Source organism: Hevea brasiliensis, chromosome 10 (assembly GCF_030052815.1).
Source record: "Hevea brasiliensis isolate MT/VB/25A 57/8 chromosome 10, ASM3005281v1, whole genome shotgun sequence".
Lineage (NCBI taxonomy): Eukaryota > Viridiplantae > Streptophyta > Magnoliopsida > Malpighiales > Euphorbiaceae > Hevea > Hevea brasiliensis.
In genome coordinates this window covers 1,129,708-1,152,316 of record NC_079502.1, presented here as the reverse complement: position 1 = coordinate 1,152,316, position 22,609 = coordinate 1,129,708, and the positions used below count along the sequence as shown (strand labels likewise).

At 37.3% G+C, this 22,609-nt stretch overlaps 1 protein-coding gene and 2 long non-coding RNA genes across 13 annotated transcripts; 1 reads left to right on the top strand and 2 right to left on the bottom strand.

The window, feature by feature from the left end:
• Window positions 1-4,099: 4,099 nt before the first annotated feature.
• On the bottom strand, window positions 4,100-6,981 carry LOC110635423 (uncharacterized). Of its 2 annotated transcripts, XR_002491147.2 has the most exons (3): window positions 6,838-6,981; window positions 4,506-4,627; window positions 4,100-4,406 (listed from the first exon to the last, which is right to left on the bottom strand). It is a non-coding gene; the product is annotated as an uncharacterized LOC110635423 (long non-coding RNA). The 2 variants fall into 2 exon arrangements; XR_002491146.2 differs by having other exon boundaries at window positions 4,100-4,627.
• A 486-nt stretch (window positions 6,982-7,467) lies between these two features.
• Window positions 7,468-15,118, top strand: LOC110635421 (gamma-tubulin complex component 2-like). 10 transcript variants are annotated; one of them, XM_058128824.1, is made up of 15 exons: window positions 7,575-7,594; window positions 7,892-7,954; window positions 8,128-8,192; window positions 8,680-8,811; window positions 10,058-10,141; window positions 10,216-10,314; window positions 10,440-10,531; window positions 11,352-11,424; window positions 11,496-11,648; window positions 11,764-11,883; window positions 12,020-12,073; window positions 12,234-12,317; window positions 12,418-12,492; window positions 12,580-12,708; window positions 14,833-15,118. In XM_058128824.1, exons 3-12 carry the CDS (start codon window positions 8,154-8,156, stop codon window positions 12,300-12,302), a joined length of 915 nt encoding a protein of 304 aa, XP_057984807.1. In that variant the 5' UTR covers window positions 7,575-7,594; window positions 7,892-7,954; window positions 8,128-8,153; the 3' UTR covers window positions 12,303-12,317; window positions 12,418-12,492; window positions 12,580-12,708; window positions 14,833-15,118. The 10 variants fall into 10 exon arrangements, with proteins under 10 accessions (XP_057984806.1, XP_057984802.1, XP_057984799.1 ...); XM_058128823.1 differs by lacking the exon at window positions 8,128-8,192 and having other exon boundaries at window positions 7,468-7,594; window positions 12,259-12,317; XM_058128819.1 differs by lacking the exon at window positions 8,128-8,192 and having other exon boundaries at window positions 7,468-7,594; window positions 12,585-12,708.
• LOC131169629 (uncharacterized) lies at window positions 12,962-14,173 on the bottom strand. Its single transcript, XR_009140513.1, has 2 exons — window positions 14,032-14,173; window positions 12,962-13,172 (listed from the first exon to the last, which is right to left on the bottom strand). It is a non-coding gene; the product is annotated as an uncharacterized LOC131169629 (long non-coding RNA).
• Window positions 15,119-22,609: the final 7,491 nt, after the last annotated feature.

The following is a 22,609-nucleotide window of genomic DNA, read 5'->3' as shown; positions in this document are numbered from 1 at the left end:
TCACACAGCCCCTCCTGGGCCCATCAAATCAATCATCCATCACAATATGTAAAATTTCAATTTAGTCCTTATAATTGATCATTTTTTCAAAAACTGCTCAAATAAGCTCTAAAAATTATAAAACTACCTTGTGGTCCTTAGAAATATTACTAAGCTATTACAAAAAGAATCGTAATTTTCTAAGCTACCACGAATATTTTATGGATTTTTAATCCTATTTAAGCACTAGAAAATTACGAAAAAACAAGGTTCGGGTTTACCTTTGCCGATTCCGACTTTGGGAACGCGCTCGGAATGCCTGACAATGGTGGGGTAGCCAAAACCTTGATCCAATTCGGAGATTTTTCCGGTGGTGATCTGGCGTAGGAAATTTCTGAGATCCGGACAACTGTCGAATTTCCGCGAATTGAGGATACCTACACGAAGCCCAATAATAATATATAAAAATCAGGGGTGTTACACAAGATCCCAACAACGATACCCTTTGTGTTCAATACCATAACCAAGAAAATAACATAGACGAGCACGGGGTTCTAATTTGGTATGTTCATGAGGTTGTAAAAGAACAAAAGAAACACATCCAAAAGGTTTAAAAATGGAATAATCAGGAGGTTGTCCAAACAACTTTTCAAAAGGAGATAAATTATGAAGAACCAAGGTAGGAAGACGGTTAATAATATAAACAGCATGAAGAGTTGCTTCTCCCCAAAATTTTTCTAGACATGAGGCAGAAAGAAGAAGAGTACGTACAGAATCAAGAATATAGCGATGCTTGCGTTCGGCTCGCCCATTCTGTTGAGAGGTGTGAGGATAAGAACGTTGAACAACGGTGCCTTGTTGACTAAGAAACTAAAGTAAAGTAGAATTTTAATGTCACAAGAGAACTGAGTTTTAATCATTTTTGCAAATATGATGTAAATTTATGATAACTTAGATCGATGTTTAAAAAAATATATCCAAGTAAACCGAGAATAATCATCAATAAATATCACAAAATAACGAAAATCATTTATTGAAGAAATAGGAGAAGGACCCCAAATGTCAGAATGAATTAAACCAAAAGGAGTGTCTGAAGTAGTATTATTATGAGAAAAAGATAATGCAGGTTGTTTTGCAAGCTGACAATTTAAACAATTAAATAACTCAAACTTAGTAGATCTTAATAATCCACGAGAAATTAAAGGTTGAATTTTACTGGCAGAAGCATGACCAAGACGAAGATGCCATTGGTGAATGGAGGAATTATGGATTGTAGTTGCAGACACAAATCTCTGAGGAAGATGTATAGATGCAAGCTCAAATAATCGACCCACTCTGCGACCCTCCCCAAGAATCTGTCCCATTTGTGAATCCTGTACCTGGACACCATGGGGAGAAAAAATAACATTTAGTCCTTTTTCACACAACTGACCAACAGAAATAAGATTGAGTGTCAAATTAGGGATATAATAGGTGTTAGGGAGATGAAGATTTGAGGTACACACATGACCAGTATGTGTGATGTTCATTTTAGTACCATTTGCAGTATTGATTGGTGGTAAGGAAGATACAGGTTTTGCAGAGGACAAGGATTTAAGATTAGTAGTCATATGTTACAACATGCAGAGTCAAAAAGCCAATAAGAATTACCCAGAGTGGCAGACATGGCAGTAGGAGAATTAGAAGAGATAACTTGTTTGAATAGTACCTCAAAATCACTCATGGTGATGGCAGTAGAACCCTCAGTTGCAACAACAGCAATGACAGAGGAAGATCCAGGCTTTGAGACATTCTTGAATTTAGAATGCCCTCCTTGTGGTCTTGGAGGGCGTGTGGGACAATGTTCAAGAATATAACCGTAACCATGACAATATCTGCATTCTATAGTAGGACAATATGCAAAGGCATGACCAGTTTGATTACAATTCTTACAGAGTTGATTGCCAGATTTCTGATGTGAGGATCGAGTAGTTGCAAGAGCAGTTTCAAATTGAGGAGTTTTATCTAAACTGAGACGAGTCTCTCCAAAAATAATCTCTTGAATAACAGTATCCAATGATGGGAGTGGATTTCGATGTAGCAGGGACGCTTGAACGGTCTCCTATTCTGATCGGAGAGCCATTAAAACTTGAATGAGATGAAGATGATCTTCACTGATTTTGGCCTGAGATATTTGATTCCAAATGAGTTGGACCTGGGTAAGAAAATCATTCACAGATTGACCTGTTTCTTATTTCAGATTATGAAGAGTAGTCCACAACTGATAATAGTGGGCAAGTCCAGTAGTCTGATATCGATTAGCAAAAAAATCCCAGATTTTTTTTGCGGAGTCATAATAAGCAAATTGGATGTGGATGGACGAGACAGAGGTATTGCGAAACCAGGTGATAATCTGATGATTTTTACTATCCCAATCCTCAAGACGGTCAGCAAATTTTGCATCAGTTTCATCATTCTCTCTTGTCGGCGTAGTGATATCTCCGGTAACAATACACCAAAGCTTGCGACCTATCAAAAAACTTTTCATTCCTTGAACCCAAAGATTATAGTTGGAACCAGTCAGAACTGTTGCAATAGGTTTTGAAATATCAGATTTCTCCATTTATAACAAGATTAGGAGAAAAAAAATGGTATAATAACATGAATGAAATAATGAACCAGAACAGGTTGTAGAGAGAGAAGAGAGACTCTAGAAACTAGAAATAAAAGCTTTACGGCTCTGATACCATGTTGGAAGAAAGAATACAAGTAATGAAGGAAAGGATTGTGTATTTATCTGTGTCTTATTTACAGAGATATTACATCTATTTATACATGAGAATATGAGCTAATTTAGACAAGAATAATAATTACTATAATTATGCTACACAAATCTCCTATAATCATGCTAATTGTTGTAATTATGCTACACAAATCTCCTATAATCATACTAATTATTGTAATTATGCTACACAAATCTCCTATAATCATGGTAATTGCTGTAATTATGCTAACAGGAGGAAACCCCTTAGGTCTTAAAATTTTGGGTTTATTTCTGCGTGGCAAGAACAAAGAGGAATGGGAAAGTGCATTGAGAAAACTTAAGGGGGCTCCTCACAAGAAAATAAAAGATGTATTGAGAATAAGTTACGATGGGCTTGATCGCGAGGAACAAAAAATGTTTCTTGACGTTGCTTGCTTCTTTAAAGGGGAACCAATATGTCACATAGAACGTCTGCTAAATGCTTGTGATATTCATGCCCAAATTGCCTTAAGAGTACTTAAAGACAAGTCTTTGATTACCATATCAAATAGCTGTGTGCATAGGCATGACTTGCTGCAAGATATGGGTAGGGATATTGCTCGTCAAGAATGTATAAAAGAGCCGGGTAACCGCAGTAGGTTATGGAATCATGAGGATATTTATCATGTATTGACAAAAAATATTGTAAGTGCAATTTGATTTTTCCACATCTTTTGTTACCATTTATATTAGTATTAGAGTTTTTAAGACATTTGAACAATTTCTAAGAGCTTGAATTTTCCTTTCTTGGTTAGGGGACCGAAGCAGTTGAAGGCTTATTTCTGGATAAATCAAATTTAAATACACTGCATTTGGCTCCCACAATTTTCTCTAATATGAATCAAATAAAATTTCTCAAATTTCATTATTCAAATGTTGACGAAGTCAACCTTTGGAGCAAATATGTTCCCAATGATGATGTGCAATTTCCAAAGGGTCTTGCATCTCTTCCAAAAGAGCTAAAGTATTTGCAATGGCATTTTGATCCGTTGAAGTGTTTGCCATCACAATTTCATGCTAAGAAACTCGTGGAGCTTGATAACTGTGTTACAAGATTTTGGAATGGAGTACAGGTAAAGTTACAATGATTTTTCTATTTAATTATTTATATGTTGTATATAGTGTTTTATTTTTATTTTTATTTTTATTTTTGTTTGAGTAGTAAGATATTTTATGTTCTTGTATTGTTGTTGTAGCAGAATCTTGCAAATTTGAAAGCTATCAAACGCTATAACTGTAGACACTTGACTGAAATGCCAGACCTTAGTGAGGCAAAGAACCTGGAGACTATGATTTGTCAAGGATATGTAAGTTTGGTTAAGGTTTGTCCTTCTATCGGACGCCTTCAAAAGCTTCATTTATTAGATTTGGTATATTGTAGAGAGATTACGAGTTTGCGGAGTACCAAAGGTTTGACATCTTTTGAACTACTTTATCTCTCTCATTGCACAAAAATAAAAAAAAGTTTCCAGAAATTCCAGAGAGTATAAAGTACTAGGACTAAGAAATACAACAACAGAAGAAATACCCTCATCAATACGGTCGCTCTCTAGTCTTGAGAAACTTTCTTTGGCTGGTTGCCTTAACCTTAAGATTCTCCCAAATACACTTTTCCAATTGGGACGTCTTGACGAGCTTTTGATATCTGGGCCATACGTCAATCCATCGGTGCTTATAAATACACTTTCTTCCTTTGTTTCATTGACCATATTATCTCTAGAAGGAAGCGAGATTGAGAGCATACCTTCAAGCATTAACCTTCTCTCAAGGCTTCAAGAACTCCACTTGGTTTGCTGCTTAAGGCTTCTATCTTTGCCACATCTACCACTGTCTTTGGTAGCTGTAAATTCACCTCATTGCACATCTCTGCAAGCAGTTTCAAACTCAATAATGGCACTCACACAAGGTTGGGGATATTTTGTTTTTGTGAATTGCGCAAGTTTGAATCAATATGAACGTAGAAACATTCTAAGACATATGCGACACAGAATATTACTTCTAGCACATGCAACAATCAAACAACGTCAAGTATGTAAATATATATACTCTCTCTCTCTCTCTTTGGCTCTCTCTGCAGCACCATCGCTAATATTGAATTATATGCATGGAGTTAGGAATTTTATACCAATTGCGGACTTTTTGGAAGGCAATTGACCGTCATCCTTCCTGGAAATAAAATCCCAAAGTGGATCCAACATCAAGGCATTGGAGATTCAATTGTTACTCCTCTATCTTCAAATTGGTATCATAACTTCTTGGGTTTTGTGGTGAGTGCTACTTTTAAATTGAACGTCGATGGTTGCATGTGGGTGAATTTGGAATGCAAATTCAAGTCCAATGATGGCGATAACTATTGTAATAGTACAGGCTTTCAGTTTGAGTATTGTGATGATCATATAATTCAATCGACAAAGCATGTGTTCATGTCCTACAATAACGAGTTTTATATCCATGTTGAGGAGAAAGGAGGCAGCATGCCATCTTATAGTGAGGTATCATTTCAATTTATCATTAAAGATGACTGTGGAAATCCTTTTCCTTCTTCCATGGTTATAAAGTGTGGGGTCCAACTACTCTACAATGGTGATACTGATCATGAATCAAGTAAGCATGAAGATGAATCCAGCGACACGTGCAGCTTCATTGAGCAAGAAGAGGAAGCTGATGTTGATAAAACTAGTGAAAAGTTAAGCTTCATCAAGGAAGAAGATGAAATAAGTAGTTGGTCTAATAATGATAAAGAGGATGAAGTCATTCAGGAAGAAGAGGAAGCTTCAGATGAAATAAATAGCAGGTCATATCAAGAGGATAAGGTTGATGAATTTAGTCCAGCAACACATTCAGCTTCATTAAGGAAGAAGAGGAAGCTGATAGAAATAAGTAGTAGTTCTAATTATGATTATTTTTCTGCTTACTATGAGAATGAGGTTGATGAACCCAATGAAAAAGTTCAAATGCTCCAAGGAATCAAATGAAATATGTAGTAGGTCTGATTATTTTAATAAGGATGAAGCCATTGCAACATTTACCTTTCATGGGAAGACCATCTCCACTCTCGCTCTCTTATTAAACTTTATCAATTTCTTTGGTAAATGCTTCCTAAGTTTATCTAATATGTAATATCAAACACTCTTTTAATTTCATCCTATGTTCTGGCACAACTTTTGGGCTTGGCCTTTCTAGTTGACTTCACCAACAAAAAAAAGAAAAAAAAAAATCTTGTCTCTTTCTCGGCTAAGGAAATTACAATGGAATCTTCCTTTACCACTAATATACAAAACAAATGCAACCTTCTCTTAGTTAAATGAACCAAGTACCGTATACAAGATCATTGAATATGATTTCTTCTTCTTCTGCTATCTTGTATTCGGTAAAACATGATGTGTTCCTTGGCTTTAGAAGTGCAGATACCTGCCACACTTTTACTGGCCATCTCTATGGTGATTTATCGTCTTGGCGTTAGCACTTTTATAGACAATAGACTTGAAAGAGGGGAAAAAATGGAGCCAGCAATCTTGAAAGCAATTGATGACTCTAATATTTCAGTTGTTATTTTCTCAAAAAATTATGCAGATGGTGCTCCGATGAACTTGCCAAGATATTCCATTGCAAGGACAAACTAGGCCACAAGGTCACTTAAACCTGCAAATAATCCAAGCAGCTTGCTAGCTACTTAGAGCTTAGCTTAATAAAGGTTTGCTAACCTTTTTGTTAAGACTAATAAGCATATATGAAGGTTTTTGTTTGAACTTAGTTGTAAATGCTCACTTGAACTCATCCATTAGGTTTAATGACCCAAGCTCTGAGTCTATTTCTAACACTCTTGTACAGAAGCAAATTTAGCTAGTTGGTATTGTATCAAGAGCCTAAGATGCAATACAATAATTCCATTTTAGTCGTATTTTCAGCAAATCCACCATTTTCTAGTCAAAAGAGACCATAGATATGAAACTGATTGCAACAAAGAACATAATCGAACACGAAAATAGGCAAACAATGGTGCCAAAACAGCAAAAAGCAAATTGTACATCCAAAGATTGGTGATGAAAGTATGGTTTAAGATCAAAGAAATGTACCTTTCCATTCGAATAGCTAGGGAGTGTGAGATACGAGAAAGAGAGATCTTATCCACGGGGCATGGGCAAATCAGAGAGCCACCTCCAGCCGCTGCTTTACCATGGCTGGAAAACCAATTAAAATGGGTCAGAGTTGCGTGACATCAAGAAGAGTGCTCAAGCACTCAGAAACATCACCTAAAGGTACCCATTTGCAACAAAAGGTCAAAGCTTGACACCATTTGGAGGTGGGTTTGCTATTGGCGAGGTTTTCATGGAGACAGAAGAAATTGACAGACAAAGGACAAGAAAAGGAGGAGAAAAAGGAAGAGCGGCATAGTAGGTAAACTAAAACCGAAAGAAAAGAGAAGAAATAAGTAGTAGGCCAGATGAGGATGAACCCAGAGCCAACATTTACCCCTCATATTAAATTTTATCAATTTCTTTTGTAAGTGTTTCCTAAAATTAAATTTATTCTTTTGAGTTTGGTACATGTAACTCTAGCATTATAAATGCTGAATTGAGTGCAATTAAGGGCCAATTTCGTGTTTCGGGCCCTGAGAGATCTGGAACCGAGGTCCAATCCATTAACGAAGTCCGGATCTACCCGAGAAACGCTTCAACTGTTGAAGTGAACACTGTAGAGTAACTTTTGAATTTGAACTAGCCATTGCAGGCCACAGAGAGATTGCAAATGGAAACGCCACCGTCATCTTCCTGTCCTTCAACGCCTCGCTGGAACGTCGATAGGCCCTTCCTCACTGGCCGTTTCCACCAGGTTTCTATTCTTCCGTTTCTTTTTCCTTTTATTTTCACCTTACAATTTCCTCGGGAAACAAACAATCACACCAATTACAGTGAAAGACGTAGAAATTCCATAAATACTCTCTTTATCTGTCTCTGAGCTCGTCACCTCAAATGCATCATCTTTTATGGAAAGTACATTGCCTGATTTTTATTTTCCCCCACTTCTTTGCTGTCTAAGAAAATGGAGAGAGTTGTTCTTGAGAATGATACCTTATTTTGCTGAAAATTCTTTTGTATGATAACTATTTTTTTTCCCATTTGTATTTAGGAAACAAAAGGAACCTCGAGGCTTGCTGATACAAGGGGACTCTCCTTGGATCCGTTTAGGCATGTATGCTCATGTATTTGGTTCAATGTCTTTTGTCTTAGTTATCTTGTATCATCTCATTTTTGCTATTTTCCTTTTTTTTTTTTTCTAAATCACTTTATTGTTTGAAATTTCATATTTTTAGTGGGATGAGTTACCATGTTTGTAAAAATAAAGGTTTTTTTTCTTGAATATAGTTTTTGTGTATTTAAGCAGCTCGGTAATGGACAAGGCCATTGGTTGCTATGATGCTGCAGTTCAGGTGTTTTTCACAGCTCTCAAATAGTTTTGTTTTTCAGATGTTTTTGTTTTTGTTTTTGTTTTTTTTTTTTTTTTGTGTCCTATATGAGATATAGAAATTTTATATATAAATAACCTGTTAATAATTATTTTGAACTCTCTAAATGTCATTTTTGTTATTATTTGAACATTGCATTGGCGTTTTGCTAATACAAAATAGAAAAATTTATTTTAAAGTTAGGGAAAGCATGCTATAGTGGGAAAGAAAATTCATTTTACTCTCTATTGCATATGGTTGTTTAGAAATTTAAAGATTGCTGGATGAAAAAGCACGCTGTGTTTTCTTGGAAGTAAGTTACTTTTTGTGTCCTCTCAAAGACAATCATAGAGGCGGCAATTACAACTCTTATATCTACTATTTTCACTACTTGGTAGAATGAAAGACATATTTTGAATTGTCTTTGGAAATTTCCTAAGGATAATTGATATTTTGTTTTTCTTGTAAATAGGAACTCATCATCAACGAGCTCCTGTATGCTTTAGTTGGAACTGAAGGACAATATATTTCAATCAAAAGAGTCCATAGAAAGGAGGATGACATTACTTTCCAGGTTGATGCTTCAACGGATTTGGCACTCCAGGTATATATCACTCTACCTCATGAATTTGACAACTTGAAATATTGTGCTTTTTTTAACTTTTTTTGCCTTTCCTTCCTGGTTTGAATACCATTTAGGCATGTTACCATAAGTGGCTGTGTTGTTAATTGCTGGTCTGCTAAGTTGATTGAGAAATTGATACATGTTTAGTATTGTATTTTATTCATTTTTGCTGTAGTTTCCATCAGTTCTGAGGATCAGCATGGCCACAGTGGAGTTATAATTTTGATTTCCTGGTTTTGACTTTTGGAAATGGATGTAAATTTCTATTTTCTAGAATTTTAACTTTTGGATATTTAAATATTTGTCTATGCTTGTATTCTCATAATAAAAATGCACAAAGCATTTTGAATTCCGGATGAGCACTCTTAAACCTATGCTTAATAGTTTATCCATTTAAGAAAGTGAAGAATTTATTCTTCTGTATCATGGATGTCATTGATTTGTGGTTTTACCAACAATCCTTTCAAAATCATTTGAACTGATGAACACGTTATTTCAGTAATTAGCAGATCGGATGTTTCCTTTATGTGAGAGCTATCTATTGATTGACCAGTTTGTTGAGTCACGGTCACAATTCAAGAATGGCGTAGTTAATCATGCATTCGCTGCTGCACTCAGGGCACTTCTTCTAGTAGGTTTTTTGTTCTGTAATTTATGTGAGTATAAAATAATGTTGCATTTTTTTCCAATTTGTCTGTATTTGAAATATTTGCTGCTTCCATTGAATATTTTGCTTTCACTTATGTTCTGTGTGGATGCTGCATGTGCATTTCATTCTAATTTAAGTAGAATATCCACTCCCATCGATATCAATGTGCAATTTAGCCACAAGACAGCAAAATCCTAAGTAAAAATTAATATATATATATATATATATATATATATATATATATATATATATATATATATAAAATAGAGGGTTACATGTAAACCAAAGAAAAAAGAATGCCTTCATATGTTTCAAACTCTAATCAAGCCTAACACCCTCATGTCTAAGCTTCTGTAATGAGTAATTGAATAAAACATCATATATAGATAATCTGGAATTTGCATGTGTTTACTCTATCCTGCTTTCTGGGCTATAAGTGTGTGTTTTTCAGCACAAAACATGGAATTCCATGGCCATTTTAAAGGACTGTTTTGGTGCAGTTCAAAGCTTACATTCTTTGCACAGTAAATATGAGTGTTTTTCCTAAGCCAAACGTTATTGCGACGTCTTCATCAGGATTACCGGGCCATGGTAGCACAGCTTGAACACCAATTTCGACTTGGAAGACTTTCCATACATGGATTGTCGTTTTACTGTCAGGTTTGAGTTTGTCCTACACCTACATGTATCATTTCTTGGATGTTTTCTTAAGAGGTTTTTTCCATGTAATGCAGCCCTTGATGGCTTCCATGCAAGCATTATCTGCTGTGGTAAAGAAGGCTTCAGCAAGTAATTGTACAGGTTCTGCAGTCCTTAACCTCCTACAGAGCCAGGTACAATGTCATATCTGATTTACTTTATTTGTTTAGTCAATAGATTACTGTTTTAACATTTCTGTTCTCTTTGTGAGTTGAACTTTCTTCAGTTCTGTCTCTAACACAGCTTTTGCTACATTCAGTCTAAGGCCATGGCTGGTGATAGTGCAGTGAGATCATTGCTAGAGAAGATGACACAATGTGCAAGCAGTGCTTATCTTGGCATACTAGAGAGGTTAATTGTGCAAGCATGTTATTCAATCTTTAGGCTTTAAAAATGTATGTGAAAAAAAAAAAAATGAACAGGCATATAAATCTAATGATCTTCCTTGCTACTTGACTTTGTTTTTCCCCTGTCCTGTTAACAATACTTGGAATTTAAGAATAAGATTCATTCGTACAAATTAAATTGGAGTTTAGCATCATATTAAACTTCTTGTGTTATCATTATGAAATCCATGATAAAGTTACATTGGGCTCCTTGTATCTGCTTAAAAGATTCAATTTTTTTTCTTTATTTTATTTCATTTCATTTTTTTCTTGTTAGTATGATAGTTAGCTATTTTAGAGGATATCAGTTGCTTCAGGGAAGCTAGGATTCATATTCTGATCATATATATTGTACAGTTGGGAAAAAAAAATATATTTGTGTTTGTGCTGTCACGCCTTTGATTTTGGGAGATAGTCAACTCTAGGAAGATATGGATCCAAATAAATAAATAGGTTCTATGGTTATGTTAAGCATGTTGTTCAGGGTTAATTTCCTTATTTATCACATTATCATGTCCTTATTGTGTCACAGCCATGGGTCTATCTTTGTGTTTCACAGGTTCAAGCCACAATTTAGTAACTTTATATTGGAGTCTGTTGTTTTATTTTAAGTGGCAGTTACTTGTTATGTATTCGGTTTGAAAAGGCAGAATAGATTTTCTAATTTTTCTTCCTATTTTTATACTTGCAGTTTGAGAATCCTCTCTGTTTATTTTTTCCACATGGTGCCACACTTTTGCAGTTACTTTGATTCTCACTCCCATAGTAATGAAATGTATTTTTAGGTGGGTCTACAAAGGAGTCATTGATGATCCTTATGGTGAATTTTTTATTGCTGAGAACAAATATCTTCATGAGGTATATTTACTTTGTTCAAGATGATAGGTGTTTTAAAGTTGCTCAAGATGCTAACTTCGTTCCTTCTATAGGAGAGCCTTACACAGGACTATGATGCTAAGTACTGGAAGTCACGTTATAGCCTTAAAGAAGGAATTCCTAGCTTCTTTGCAAATATTGCTGGAACAATATTGACCACAAGAAAATGCTTAAATTTTATGAGAGAATGTGGGCACAATGTTCAGGTTTGCATGCTATTATGCCCTTGCTTATGGTATCTTAGTTTTCCACCAAGAAAAGCACTCTCCCTCAACACTTGTGTTGATCTTTCCTTGTCCTGGATTGAATTGTTATATTTAGGTCCCTTCCTCAGAAAATTCCAAATTGATGAGCTTTGGCTCAAACAATCAGTATCTTGAATGCATAAAAGCAGCTTACAATATTGCAAGCAGTGAGCTCTTAAATCTCATTAAAAAAAAGGTAACCCCTAGTTTTATACCACTAACAAATTTTCATGCATATTTGTTGAGTATTTTTGTTTTGTTCATGTGACTATCCATGGTAACTGCTCTCCATTTCGCCAAATCTCCTAAGACAATTTTTTTTTTAATTGCAGTATGATCTAATGGGAAAGCTGTGGTCTATAAAGCACTATCCTCTTCTTGATCAGGTACTTCTATTTGTTGATATATGAACTTGGGACTTGAAACCTTCCTTAATATTTTACTGTGCATTGTGGGAAATTAAGTTTTGTCATGTGTTATGCCGAGTCAAATTGCTTTGCTTATGGTTTGAATTCCTTCTATATTAATCAAATTGTACTATTTCAGGATGATTTTTTGGTTCATTTCACAGATATAGCTCAAGATGAGCTTAACAAAAAGCTTGATGAAATTTAAGGGGAGAAGCTTCAGGTTGCACCATATATTTTTTTACTAAAATGAAAAATTACCTGAAGAAAAGATATTCATGCTTTGGATTACAAAATCTGATGTATTCTCTTTGACAATATAGTCTCTTTCAGACCTTGCTTTGCATACCACAGCAGCTGCAGCAGATCCTTGTCATGAGGACTTGACATGTTGTGTGGTAAGCATCTGTTATCCCTTTGCTTTTGTGGGGTGAAAGTACCAATTTGAAATGTCATTGCATTATATCCGAAGCTTTTGCTTTCAGGAAAGATCTTCTTTGCTTAAAACATTGGGCACCCTGAAGGATCTAGAAACAAGGGCTTTTTCTGATAATAATTATATAGCAGAGCCAATGAGCATTACAGAACTTGAGACATTTGCTTTGAGTTACAAGGTAGTTTTCTGGCACAACCTTAAGACTAGTGCAGGTTGGAGGTTCATCTTTGTGTCACTGATGTTTGCCTTCTTCACATCATTTGATGACACGAACTTCAATTTATTTTTTAAAATATATTACTGTCACGACCAAAAATTCTTAACCGTGACCGGCGCATAATTTAAGTATTCTTAAATCATGCAAGCCTTATCAGAGTATCTTGAATGAATATATTGTCATTTACTAATCCCAAAAATAGACAAAATCCAAATAAACAAAATGCTGAATAAACATCATAAATATCCCATAGGTAAACTGCGGAGTCTCTACAGATTTCAAATAAAAACTTAAACTGTTCAATAAACTAAACTAATTATTACCCCGAGAAAACATGAATTCGGGCATACCATGAGAACAAATCAAAGTTGTCCTTCTCCAGAAAATGGACTGAATATTTGGATCAGCTGCAGAATTCTACTGATCTGAAACAGATAACAGACAGAGAAAACGTGGTTTGAGCTAGATGCTCAGTGAATGATAAGTATAGCACACAACAGAATAGGAACAGGCAGACGCTTGATTAATTTTACAATAAATTTTCTATTCAATAAAATCATGCTCATGCTGTCAAAATCATTAATAAAATAACTTCATAAAACATATATATAAAAGAAATTCATTCAATAAAAATTTTATGGTACAGTGCACCAGGGTGATGATACCCCACATCACCAAAGGCCAGATGGTAAGCGCATTACTAGATATTAGATATTCCTTCACATATATCAATGCATATGATACTAATGCAAACCATAAATTGCAATGATGCATGACTCGACAATGCAACCTAATACCGTGATAGTCCATACGGCGGGGCCAGATAACAGAAACAGATACTGAGCACAAGTGCCAATTCAAAATAGAAAATTAATTTGTACAAATTAATCAAAATCAATAAAAATTTCAGATAACAAATAATAACTGATAGTGCAATTTCAATAGTGTATTTCAATAGTTTCAGAGAGTCAATAAGATCAAATCAATCTCAAATCAATTCAGTGTAACACATCGGTAAATTTTATAGTCAAATATCAATCAATATAAATATATTAAAGGCCTGTTCCTGGAATCCTAATGGGTCTAATGCAGAGATAGTTGACAAAATCAATTATTTAATCAAAATCGAAATAAAATTCAATATTAAAATAAAACTCTAGAAAATCATATATAAAATAATTGTTAAAATATTGATTTAAAATTTCATTTAATAACAAACAAACTTAATGCTAAAAAATTTTAAAAGGGACTAAAACGGTGCCATGTACTATAATTACCACTCACCTGGAACCTCAAAAACAATAGTTATTTTCAATGGAAGAGAGACAATTTCAATTGGCTGATTGAATATTCGAATCTCCTACACACCCAAAGTATTCAAGAGAAATATCAAATAACAGTAAAATAAAATGATTTTTAATATATATATATAATATGTAAATTTAAAATTATTGTCTCACAGTAATTATGATTAACCTAATTTAGTACCAATAGTCAAAGAGAATAAAAATAAATTTATAGAGTAATTGTAACGGTTTAAGGAGAGAAAATAAAATCAAATTCACCCATTATTGAACAAAGAACGAGAATTTTTTATTTTGAAAACATAATCAAAGGTGATGAATTGAGAAATAAAAATTTAAGAATTATTTGCGCACATTAGATTATTTTATATATATACGTATAACAATAAATAAAAGATTATGAAAATACCTGTTGAGAGTATTTTGTAGAAAAAGGAGGTGACAAACAGGTTTTGAGAGCAAAGTTTAGCAGAAGAGATGATTAGGGTATATATATATTTCAAGAGTTCTATTAGGTGTAGAATGGGATAAGAGTTATTATTAAACTGGGTTATTCAGATTGTAGATATATATTTAATTTCAAGAATAATATATATATATATCTAAAAATAAATAAGCAGACCATCCAATAAAATATATATATATATATATATATATTTTTATAAATATATTAAATTATTGTTAGCTAATTAAAATAAAATAATAATAAATAATAAATATATATGGGTTTCCACAATTACTTGTTAGGCAATGTTCATTCGATGTTTGGTTTGTGTTTCAGGTTCAATGGCCATTGTTTATAGTTATTTCAAGAAAAGCCCTAACAAAATACCAATTGATTTTCCGCTTTCTTTTCCACTGTAAACATGTGGACCGCCAGCTTTGTGGGGCTTGGCAAGTGCACCAAGTATGGCCTAGAAGCTTATTGATGTAAATTGATAAATTCTACCTGCCCTCTCTTGTGCTTGTAATCCAATCAATATAATTTTGCAGGGAGTTCATGCCCTTAACATGCGGGGGGCTGCTGTCCCTAGATCAGCTTTGCTTTGTCATAGTATGTTGAAATTCATAAATAGCCTTCTACACTATCTAACATTTGAGGCAGGTTTTATTTTATCATCTTAAAGTTTTCTTTAGGCATTATTTTGTCAAGAATTCAAGTACAAGTTTTTGTTGCATCTCTCTTTCTCTCTCTCTTTCTCTCTCTCTCTCTCTCTCTCTCTCTCACACACACACACACACACACTGGTTTTTTTTTTTTTTTTTTTTTTTAACTATCATAAAGACTGCTGTATGTATTTTTGTGATTTTCCGTTGGTACAATTTTGCCCAAAGCCTCAAACCCACCCTTTCTATTTTCACGTGATACATATGTCACATGACAGGTGTCCCTGATTGTCGCAAGGTATTTTGCGGTCGCTTGGACGAACACTCATCGAAGTGGAAAAGAGTGAGAAGTCGCCATTTTAATTGAGGGAAATTAAAGAAAACCATTTGTGAAAATAAATTAAAATGAAACCACTTCAAAAACAGAGATTCTAGGTTCGGGATCCGTAAACGGGTGGGGAAGGTGTTAGGCACCCCACCTTGTCCCAATGAGGGTGAGCAGATTTAACCTTACGCTCTTTATTAAAATCGATAGTTAGGGGGGGGGGGGGTAGGATGAAGATGTTAATCCCTTTGATAAAAGGGAATATTTGATTTTTCACTGATTCGGGTTACCCAGATACATAAATAAATGAGACGACCCTTAGTGAGTTGGTGTTGCGTATCAGTTTTATTTAGGGGGTTACTTTGCGTATTGTGCTGTCTTAGTTTAAATTTGAGAAAATCCGGGTAAAAGCTTTTCCGATCTCTGGGGATACTCTATTTAAAGTTTGAATGATGGATCTCGGATAAGAACTCTCTTCCTGACTTTCATTTCGATGGCGGCCTGTAAACCCATTACACAAGCTTCATATTCTGCGATATTATTGGTACATTCAAACCTTAGCTTGATGGCTATTGGGAAGTGTTTCCCATCGGGTGATACCAGTACTGCCCCAATTCCATTACCAGACAAATTAACAGCTCCGTCGAAATACATTTCCCAAACATCAGCTGGCTCTTTTTCTTCGCTGTCGACTTCATTAACATGCTCATCAGGGAATTCAAAATCCAAGGCTTCATAATCCTGGATTGGGTTTTCTGCTAAAAGATCAGCGATTACGCTACCCTTTACTACCTTCCGGGTTATGTAGACAATGTCATATTGAGAGAGTATGACCTGCCATTTGGCTATCCTTCCCGGCACAAATGGGCTTTCGAATACATATTTAATAGGATCCATCCTAGAGATGAGCCATGTCTTATGATTCAATATGTAGTGTTTAAGTCGATTTGCCGCCCAGGCTAATGCGCAACAAGTTTTCTCTAGGAAAGAGTACCTTGACTCACAATCATTGAACTTCTTACTCAAATAGTAGATGGCTCTTTCCTTTCGACCAGTGTCATCATGCTGCCCCAAAACACATCCTATTGAATTCTGTTGGACAGCCATGTATAGAATTAACGGTCTTCCCGCCATCGGAGGAACCAATATTGGCGGGTTCGACAGGTACTGCTTAATTTTCTCGAAAGCCTCTTGGCAAACTGAATCCCATTGAGCGGTGTCGTTCTTTCGGAGTAGTCTAAAGATAGGCTCAGCCTTAGCAGTGAGGTTGGAAATAAATCTCGAAATGTAGTTCAGCTTTCCCAGAAAATTACGCACCTCCCTTTCTGTCTTTGGGGATGGCATTTCTTGAATAGCTCGAACTTTGTCTGGATCTATTTCTATTCCCTTCTCACTCACTATGAATCCCAACAACTTCCCAGATTTAGCTCCGAACACACATTTGGCAGGGTTCAATTTTAGCTGATACTTCCTGAGTCTCTCGAATACTTTTCTTAGCACCTGCACATGGCTTTCTCCTTCCCTGGATTTGATGATCATATCATCCACGTACACCTCCACTTCTTTGTGCATCATGTCATGGAATAATGTGACCAAAGCACGTTGGTAGGTAGCGCCTGCATTTTTTAAGCCAAATGGCATGACCCAATAACAGAATACCCTCCACTGAGTGACAAAAGCGGTTTTCTCCTTATCCTGTTCATCCATGAGGATTTGATTGTACCTGAACGCTCCATCGATATCTGAACATCTGCCCAATCCTGTGGCATTGTCTACTAGCACGTCTATGTGCGGGAGAGGGAAATCATCCTTCAGGCTTGCTTTATTAAGATCTCTGTAATCAACGCATACCTTGACTCTTCCGTCTTTCTTCATTACCGGGACAATGTTAGCTATCCATTGAGGATATTTGACTACTTCTAGAAACTCAGCATCATACTGCTTTTTGACTTCATCCCTGACTTTGAGTAGCTTGTCAGAGTTCATTCTTCTCAGCTTCTGCTTTACCGAGATCGTTCCGGGAATTAGGGGAATCTTGTGTGTCATAATCTGGGGGTCTAAGCCGGTCATATCGTCATAGCTCCATGAAAATACGTCCAGGAATTCTTTGAGCAGATGACCATATCTTGTAATTCTGCACTCTCCACAACTTTAAGTTCTCTTTTTATTTATTCTGTGCCAAAATTCACGGTGTGCGTTTCATCCTTGTAAGGTACCAGGGAAGGTTCATCCATTTCTTCTACGAGTTCCTCCTCAGAATCACTTGAAGTAATGGCAGTTATGGGGATTTCAAAATTAACCGGAGGAATTTCTGAATCTATTGAATTATTCGGTGTTAATTGATGAATGGTCCTGAAGAAATGAAAGTGGAATAAATTACGAAAATGGCAAAACAAGGAAAAGAGAATTGGATGTAAGAATGCGCTATTAATCCATTAATATTTGCATCATAAGAAAAGGGTCCATTTACAGTATTACACTTGTCACCATGGACAAAATGTTTAAGTGTTCATAACCAAAAGTACTTTACTCGAAATTGAGTACAGGAATGTCCTCTGCCGTCTAGTTGTCCAGTTCTTGCCCTTCAGCTATTGGCGAGACTAGAGCCTCATACAAGGAATCGAGATGGATGACATTAATGGATGGTTCATCGGGTGATTTTTCAGTTTCCGCCGGATTTTCAATAACCGGCTTGGTGAAGACCTCTGCGATTTTCGGGACTACCTTCATTTTCCCGATCTTCTGATCAAATCTCTGATCCCGAAGTATACTTCTCATCCAGAATCGTCCATCTGTGAGAGCATCTTCCTCATAACGCAAGCCGTAACGGCCAACCTTCTGGATGGCTGGTATAGGTTCGACAATCCCTTGCAATGTGGCACCTAACCCCTTGCCCTTTTCATAACCACTCTTTAGCATCATCTTTGCTACCATAGTCGTAGCCCCTTCATCCCTCAGGATAGTTTCTTGCAACCCTAGAGCTTGAAAAGAGCTCTCCAATGATTCCTCAGCTGCTTCCACATAAGGAAGTGATTGCGGCTTGGTGACCAGTATGGCTTCCTCTCCTTTCACAGTGATGATTTTGCCGTCCATAATATATTTGATCTTCTGGTGTAAAGTCGAAGGAACGGCATTTGCTGAATGGATCCAAGGCCTCCCCAGCAACATAGTGTATGTAGGTTCAATGTTCATCACTTGGAACGTGACGTTGAAGGTGCATGCGCCGATTTGGAGTGGCAAGTCAATGTCTCCCAGTACCTCCTTCCTTGTGCCGTCAAAAGCTCTTACCACCATAGCACTTTAACGTATGTTTGACTGGTCAACCGGTAGCCTAGCCAAAGTGGCATTAGGCAAGACGTTGAGTGCAGATCCATTGTCAATGAGGACCTTGGCAACTATGCAACCTTTACACTTTACTGTCACATGCAGAGCCTTAGTATGCTTTAGGCCTGCCGGGTCTATTTCTTCTTCTGAAAAAGTGACAAAGCTGGATGCCTGAATTTGTCCCACTATCTTCTCAAATTGCCCTGGTGTGATGTCGGGGTTTACGAAGGCCTGATCCAGAATTTTCTGCAAGGCTTGACGGTCTCAGAATCAGCGATAATAGTGAAATTCGAATAGGTGTCTTTCTTAACTATTCAACAATGTCGTACTCACTTTGCTTCATTATTTGAAGCAACAACTCCTCCTCTTCGTTTGATCCGGCAGGTTCTCCTCTCTCCACTTTCTCAACCTCCTCTTCTGTATTCTCTTGGGGCTCTCTCATTTTTTCTTTCCCTCTCTTCTTTTCTTTCTCTTCACCCCCATAATATCTCCCACTTCGGGTTATAAATTCAACCTCTTGCTCAAGTGGGGAGGATTTTGTAGTAGCGACGGGCTGGGGGTTTGATTGGGGAGTAGCATTACCAGAAGGTCCAGCGTAAGTCATTTTGAAATGCTCGTGAGGAGCGAAGCACGGTTTAGGAGGTACTGAAGGTGAGGCAAGGCTAGGAGCCGGTGTACTGCTTGATGCTCCTTGGGTGAAGACTTGGAAATTATAGTTCTAAGGTACGGCATGGGTGTTTGTGACAGGGAGCTGAGGCGGGGTTCGGATGATTATTACTGGTGGTGATGATACTGGGGCAGAGAAGGTCATTCTGTGATTAGAGGCATTTTGGCCGAATCGGGCTGCATTTATTCCGCTCTCCATTTTCGACCTTGCTTGGCATCTTAAGACCTTGAGGGACAGTAAGTTCTAGACCTCTTATTTGAATTCCTCACAATTTTGTAGCTCGTGGTCAGCTGCTCCTCTATGATAGGGGCATCCCGCATTATTTTCAGGCTCTGGTATTTGAGGGTAGAGATAACCTTCCCTCACTGCCATTGTAAAGATTTCCTCAAAGTGAGAAGTCAGTTGATCTATCTCCAAAGTTGACCCTTCTGCTTTTGAATCTATCATATTCACACAACTGCTCGTACCGTGATTGGGCAACGGGTTTGAGGTGACATTGGGAAGAGAGTCATTCCCTTCGATTTTTAACCATCTGTTTCTGATTAGGGGGTGTACTCTCCCTCTGAGTGCCCCACAATTATCAGTAGAGTGCCCCTGTGCCCCTCCATGATACTCACACCGGGCACTGGCATCATACCACCAGGGGTATGGTGGCTGAATTGGGTCAAGGGGAATCGGCACTATTTGATTTATACCGACGAGGTATCGGTATATTTCGCTAAGTGGCAGGGGAAGAGGTGGATCAGAATTTCTTGGTGGTCTCGGGTTATTTTGAGGTGGTCTGGGCTGGTAAGTTGTCGAGGGTGGATACTGTGGGCATGGGTGAGGATAATTTGGGAAAGGGGGTGGAATGTTTGCAATGGTTTGGCCATGAGGGAGAGGATATGGCCATTAGTTATTTGGAGGTAATGAAGATTGGGTGTTCTGTCGAGTGATGGAATGCACATCACCCTCTTTCTTCTTGCCAAAACTGGCAGTTTTCTTTACAGGATTCTCAGTCAACTCCTGCAGTCGTCCCATCCTTAAGTTGGCTTCTATCCTCTCGCCAGCTTGGATGATGTCCGAGAAACTATTGGAGGTGTTCTCAATCATCAGATTGAAATTAGGTGCCTTCAACGTCTCAATGAACAGAGAGCATAGTTCATTGTCAGTCACCGGAGGATATTCTTCTGCGGCTTTCTCTCTCCATCTCTGGGCATATTTTTTGAAGCTTTCTCTTTCCCTTTGTATTAGGTTTTGGAGGTCTCTCCTTGTGGGGGCCACGTCACAGTTGAATTTGTATTGTTTCAAGAAAGCGTCAGCCAAAGCTTTCCAGGAGCGTAATTTGCTCCTGTCTAACTGAATACACCACCTTAAGGCTGCCCCGGAGAGACTCTCGTGAAAGAAGTGAACCAAGAGTCTATCGTCTTTCGTCAGGGTAGACATTTTAGCTATATAAGTGGCCAAGTGAATGCGAGGGTCTGAATTCCTGGTATATTTGTCGAAGTCCGGGACCTTGAACTTAGGCGGCACCACCACATTAGACACCAATCTCAGTGACGCCACATCAACTAAACCATACATGTTCAGTCCCTCTATCGCTCTTAATCTCTCTTCTAGAGCGAACAGCTTCTCATTTTCTCTTGTCTTATTTTCCCCTCCTACTGCATGAAATACTCCCCCAGTTGGGAAATGAGGGGCGGAATGAACCAAAGGGATTAGGATTGAAGGGTAAGGCTCTGCATTTGGGACAGTCGGGTAATGGGAGAAAGGTGGATCATTATTCAGGGGGAGCCGGATTGACGGTGATTGTCGGATCCTGGATAGGTGACTGAAAGGTGAAAGAGGTTGAAGCATGATGAGAATCAACCGTTGTAGGAGGTGGGGGAGGTAGTGGTAAGTTAGGCTCTGAAGCAGGCTTATTATAGGACATCTCTCTCATTAGTCTCATGAGCTCTGAGATCTGGTCTTTCAATTCGGACACTTGTCCTTGTAGGTTTTGGACTTGTTCCTTGTCTTCCATTAGCCTTCTTGTTCGTGACCTTGTTAAGTACACTCGTCTGGGTTGAACTGTGTGTCTAGTCAGGCTTGCTTTGTTTGAAGCAATGTTGATGTTCTGTAGGAGGAAAAAAACTTTTTAGTGAATTTTGAATTTTGTTAAAAATTAAAAGGGTCTTGGTTTGGACAAAGAATACGGTGGCATTTGAGAGCCAAGAATGAAATCTGCAGAAGAATAATTACATCAATTTTATCATGGCATCGTTCGATAGTCCGACGGTGAATGACTGGATTGAATGCGCATCCATGATACTTGTCCATTTGGCGCATCCAATTTTTCGCATAACCCTAGCGAGGGGGTTCCTACGGGAGTCACACTATTCATTCACAATTTTGCTAAACAATGGTCCAAAAGTTGTTCCATTAATTGAATAATTTGTACATGGCGTTCTTTACATTAGTCTAGGCTCAAGGAGGTTCTTTATAATATAATGACATTTCCTGAGATATTTATAAAGCATTTCTTCTTGTCTGGCGGGGTTGAATATCCTCAGGGCATACTCGGATTCAGGCAAGAGTTCTTGTTTTCCCTGTGCTATCATTCCCTCCAGCTGGACAACATTTTCTTTTAGCTCTTGATACATAGTAGCTTGTCTTTCTTTTTCCTTCCTTTCTTTAGCGCATTCTCTCAGGATATCATTGATAAGTTGTGCTTGCCCCTTCAGTTCAAGCTTCTTCTTTTTGCTTTCTTGTTTATACTCTTCTATGAGTATCTCTTGGTATTTCATTTTCTCTTGGAGCTTGCCATTCTGTGCTTCTGCTTCTTTTATGCTTGGAGAGAGCTCTTTTCCCTTTCCCATCGTGTTTCTTGCTCTTCAAATCCTATCTTTTCGGTCCTTACGTCTTTCCTGAGCCTTCTTACTTTTCTTTTGAGGATCTGCTGTTGGTCCTCTAACTGTTTTATTTGTTCTTGTAATTGCGAGTTTTCGGTATTCGCCTTTTGTAGAGAGTCGGCCAAACGAGCTCTAGCTTCTTCTGAAAGGATGTTTTGACGGGGGTCGCTGCCTTCGAATTAGGTTGGATCTGCAGTCAAGTGTCCTTGATCCCTGCCAGCCCTCCATTTAAGATAATCGCGCATGACACTCGGACCTTTAGGCA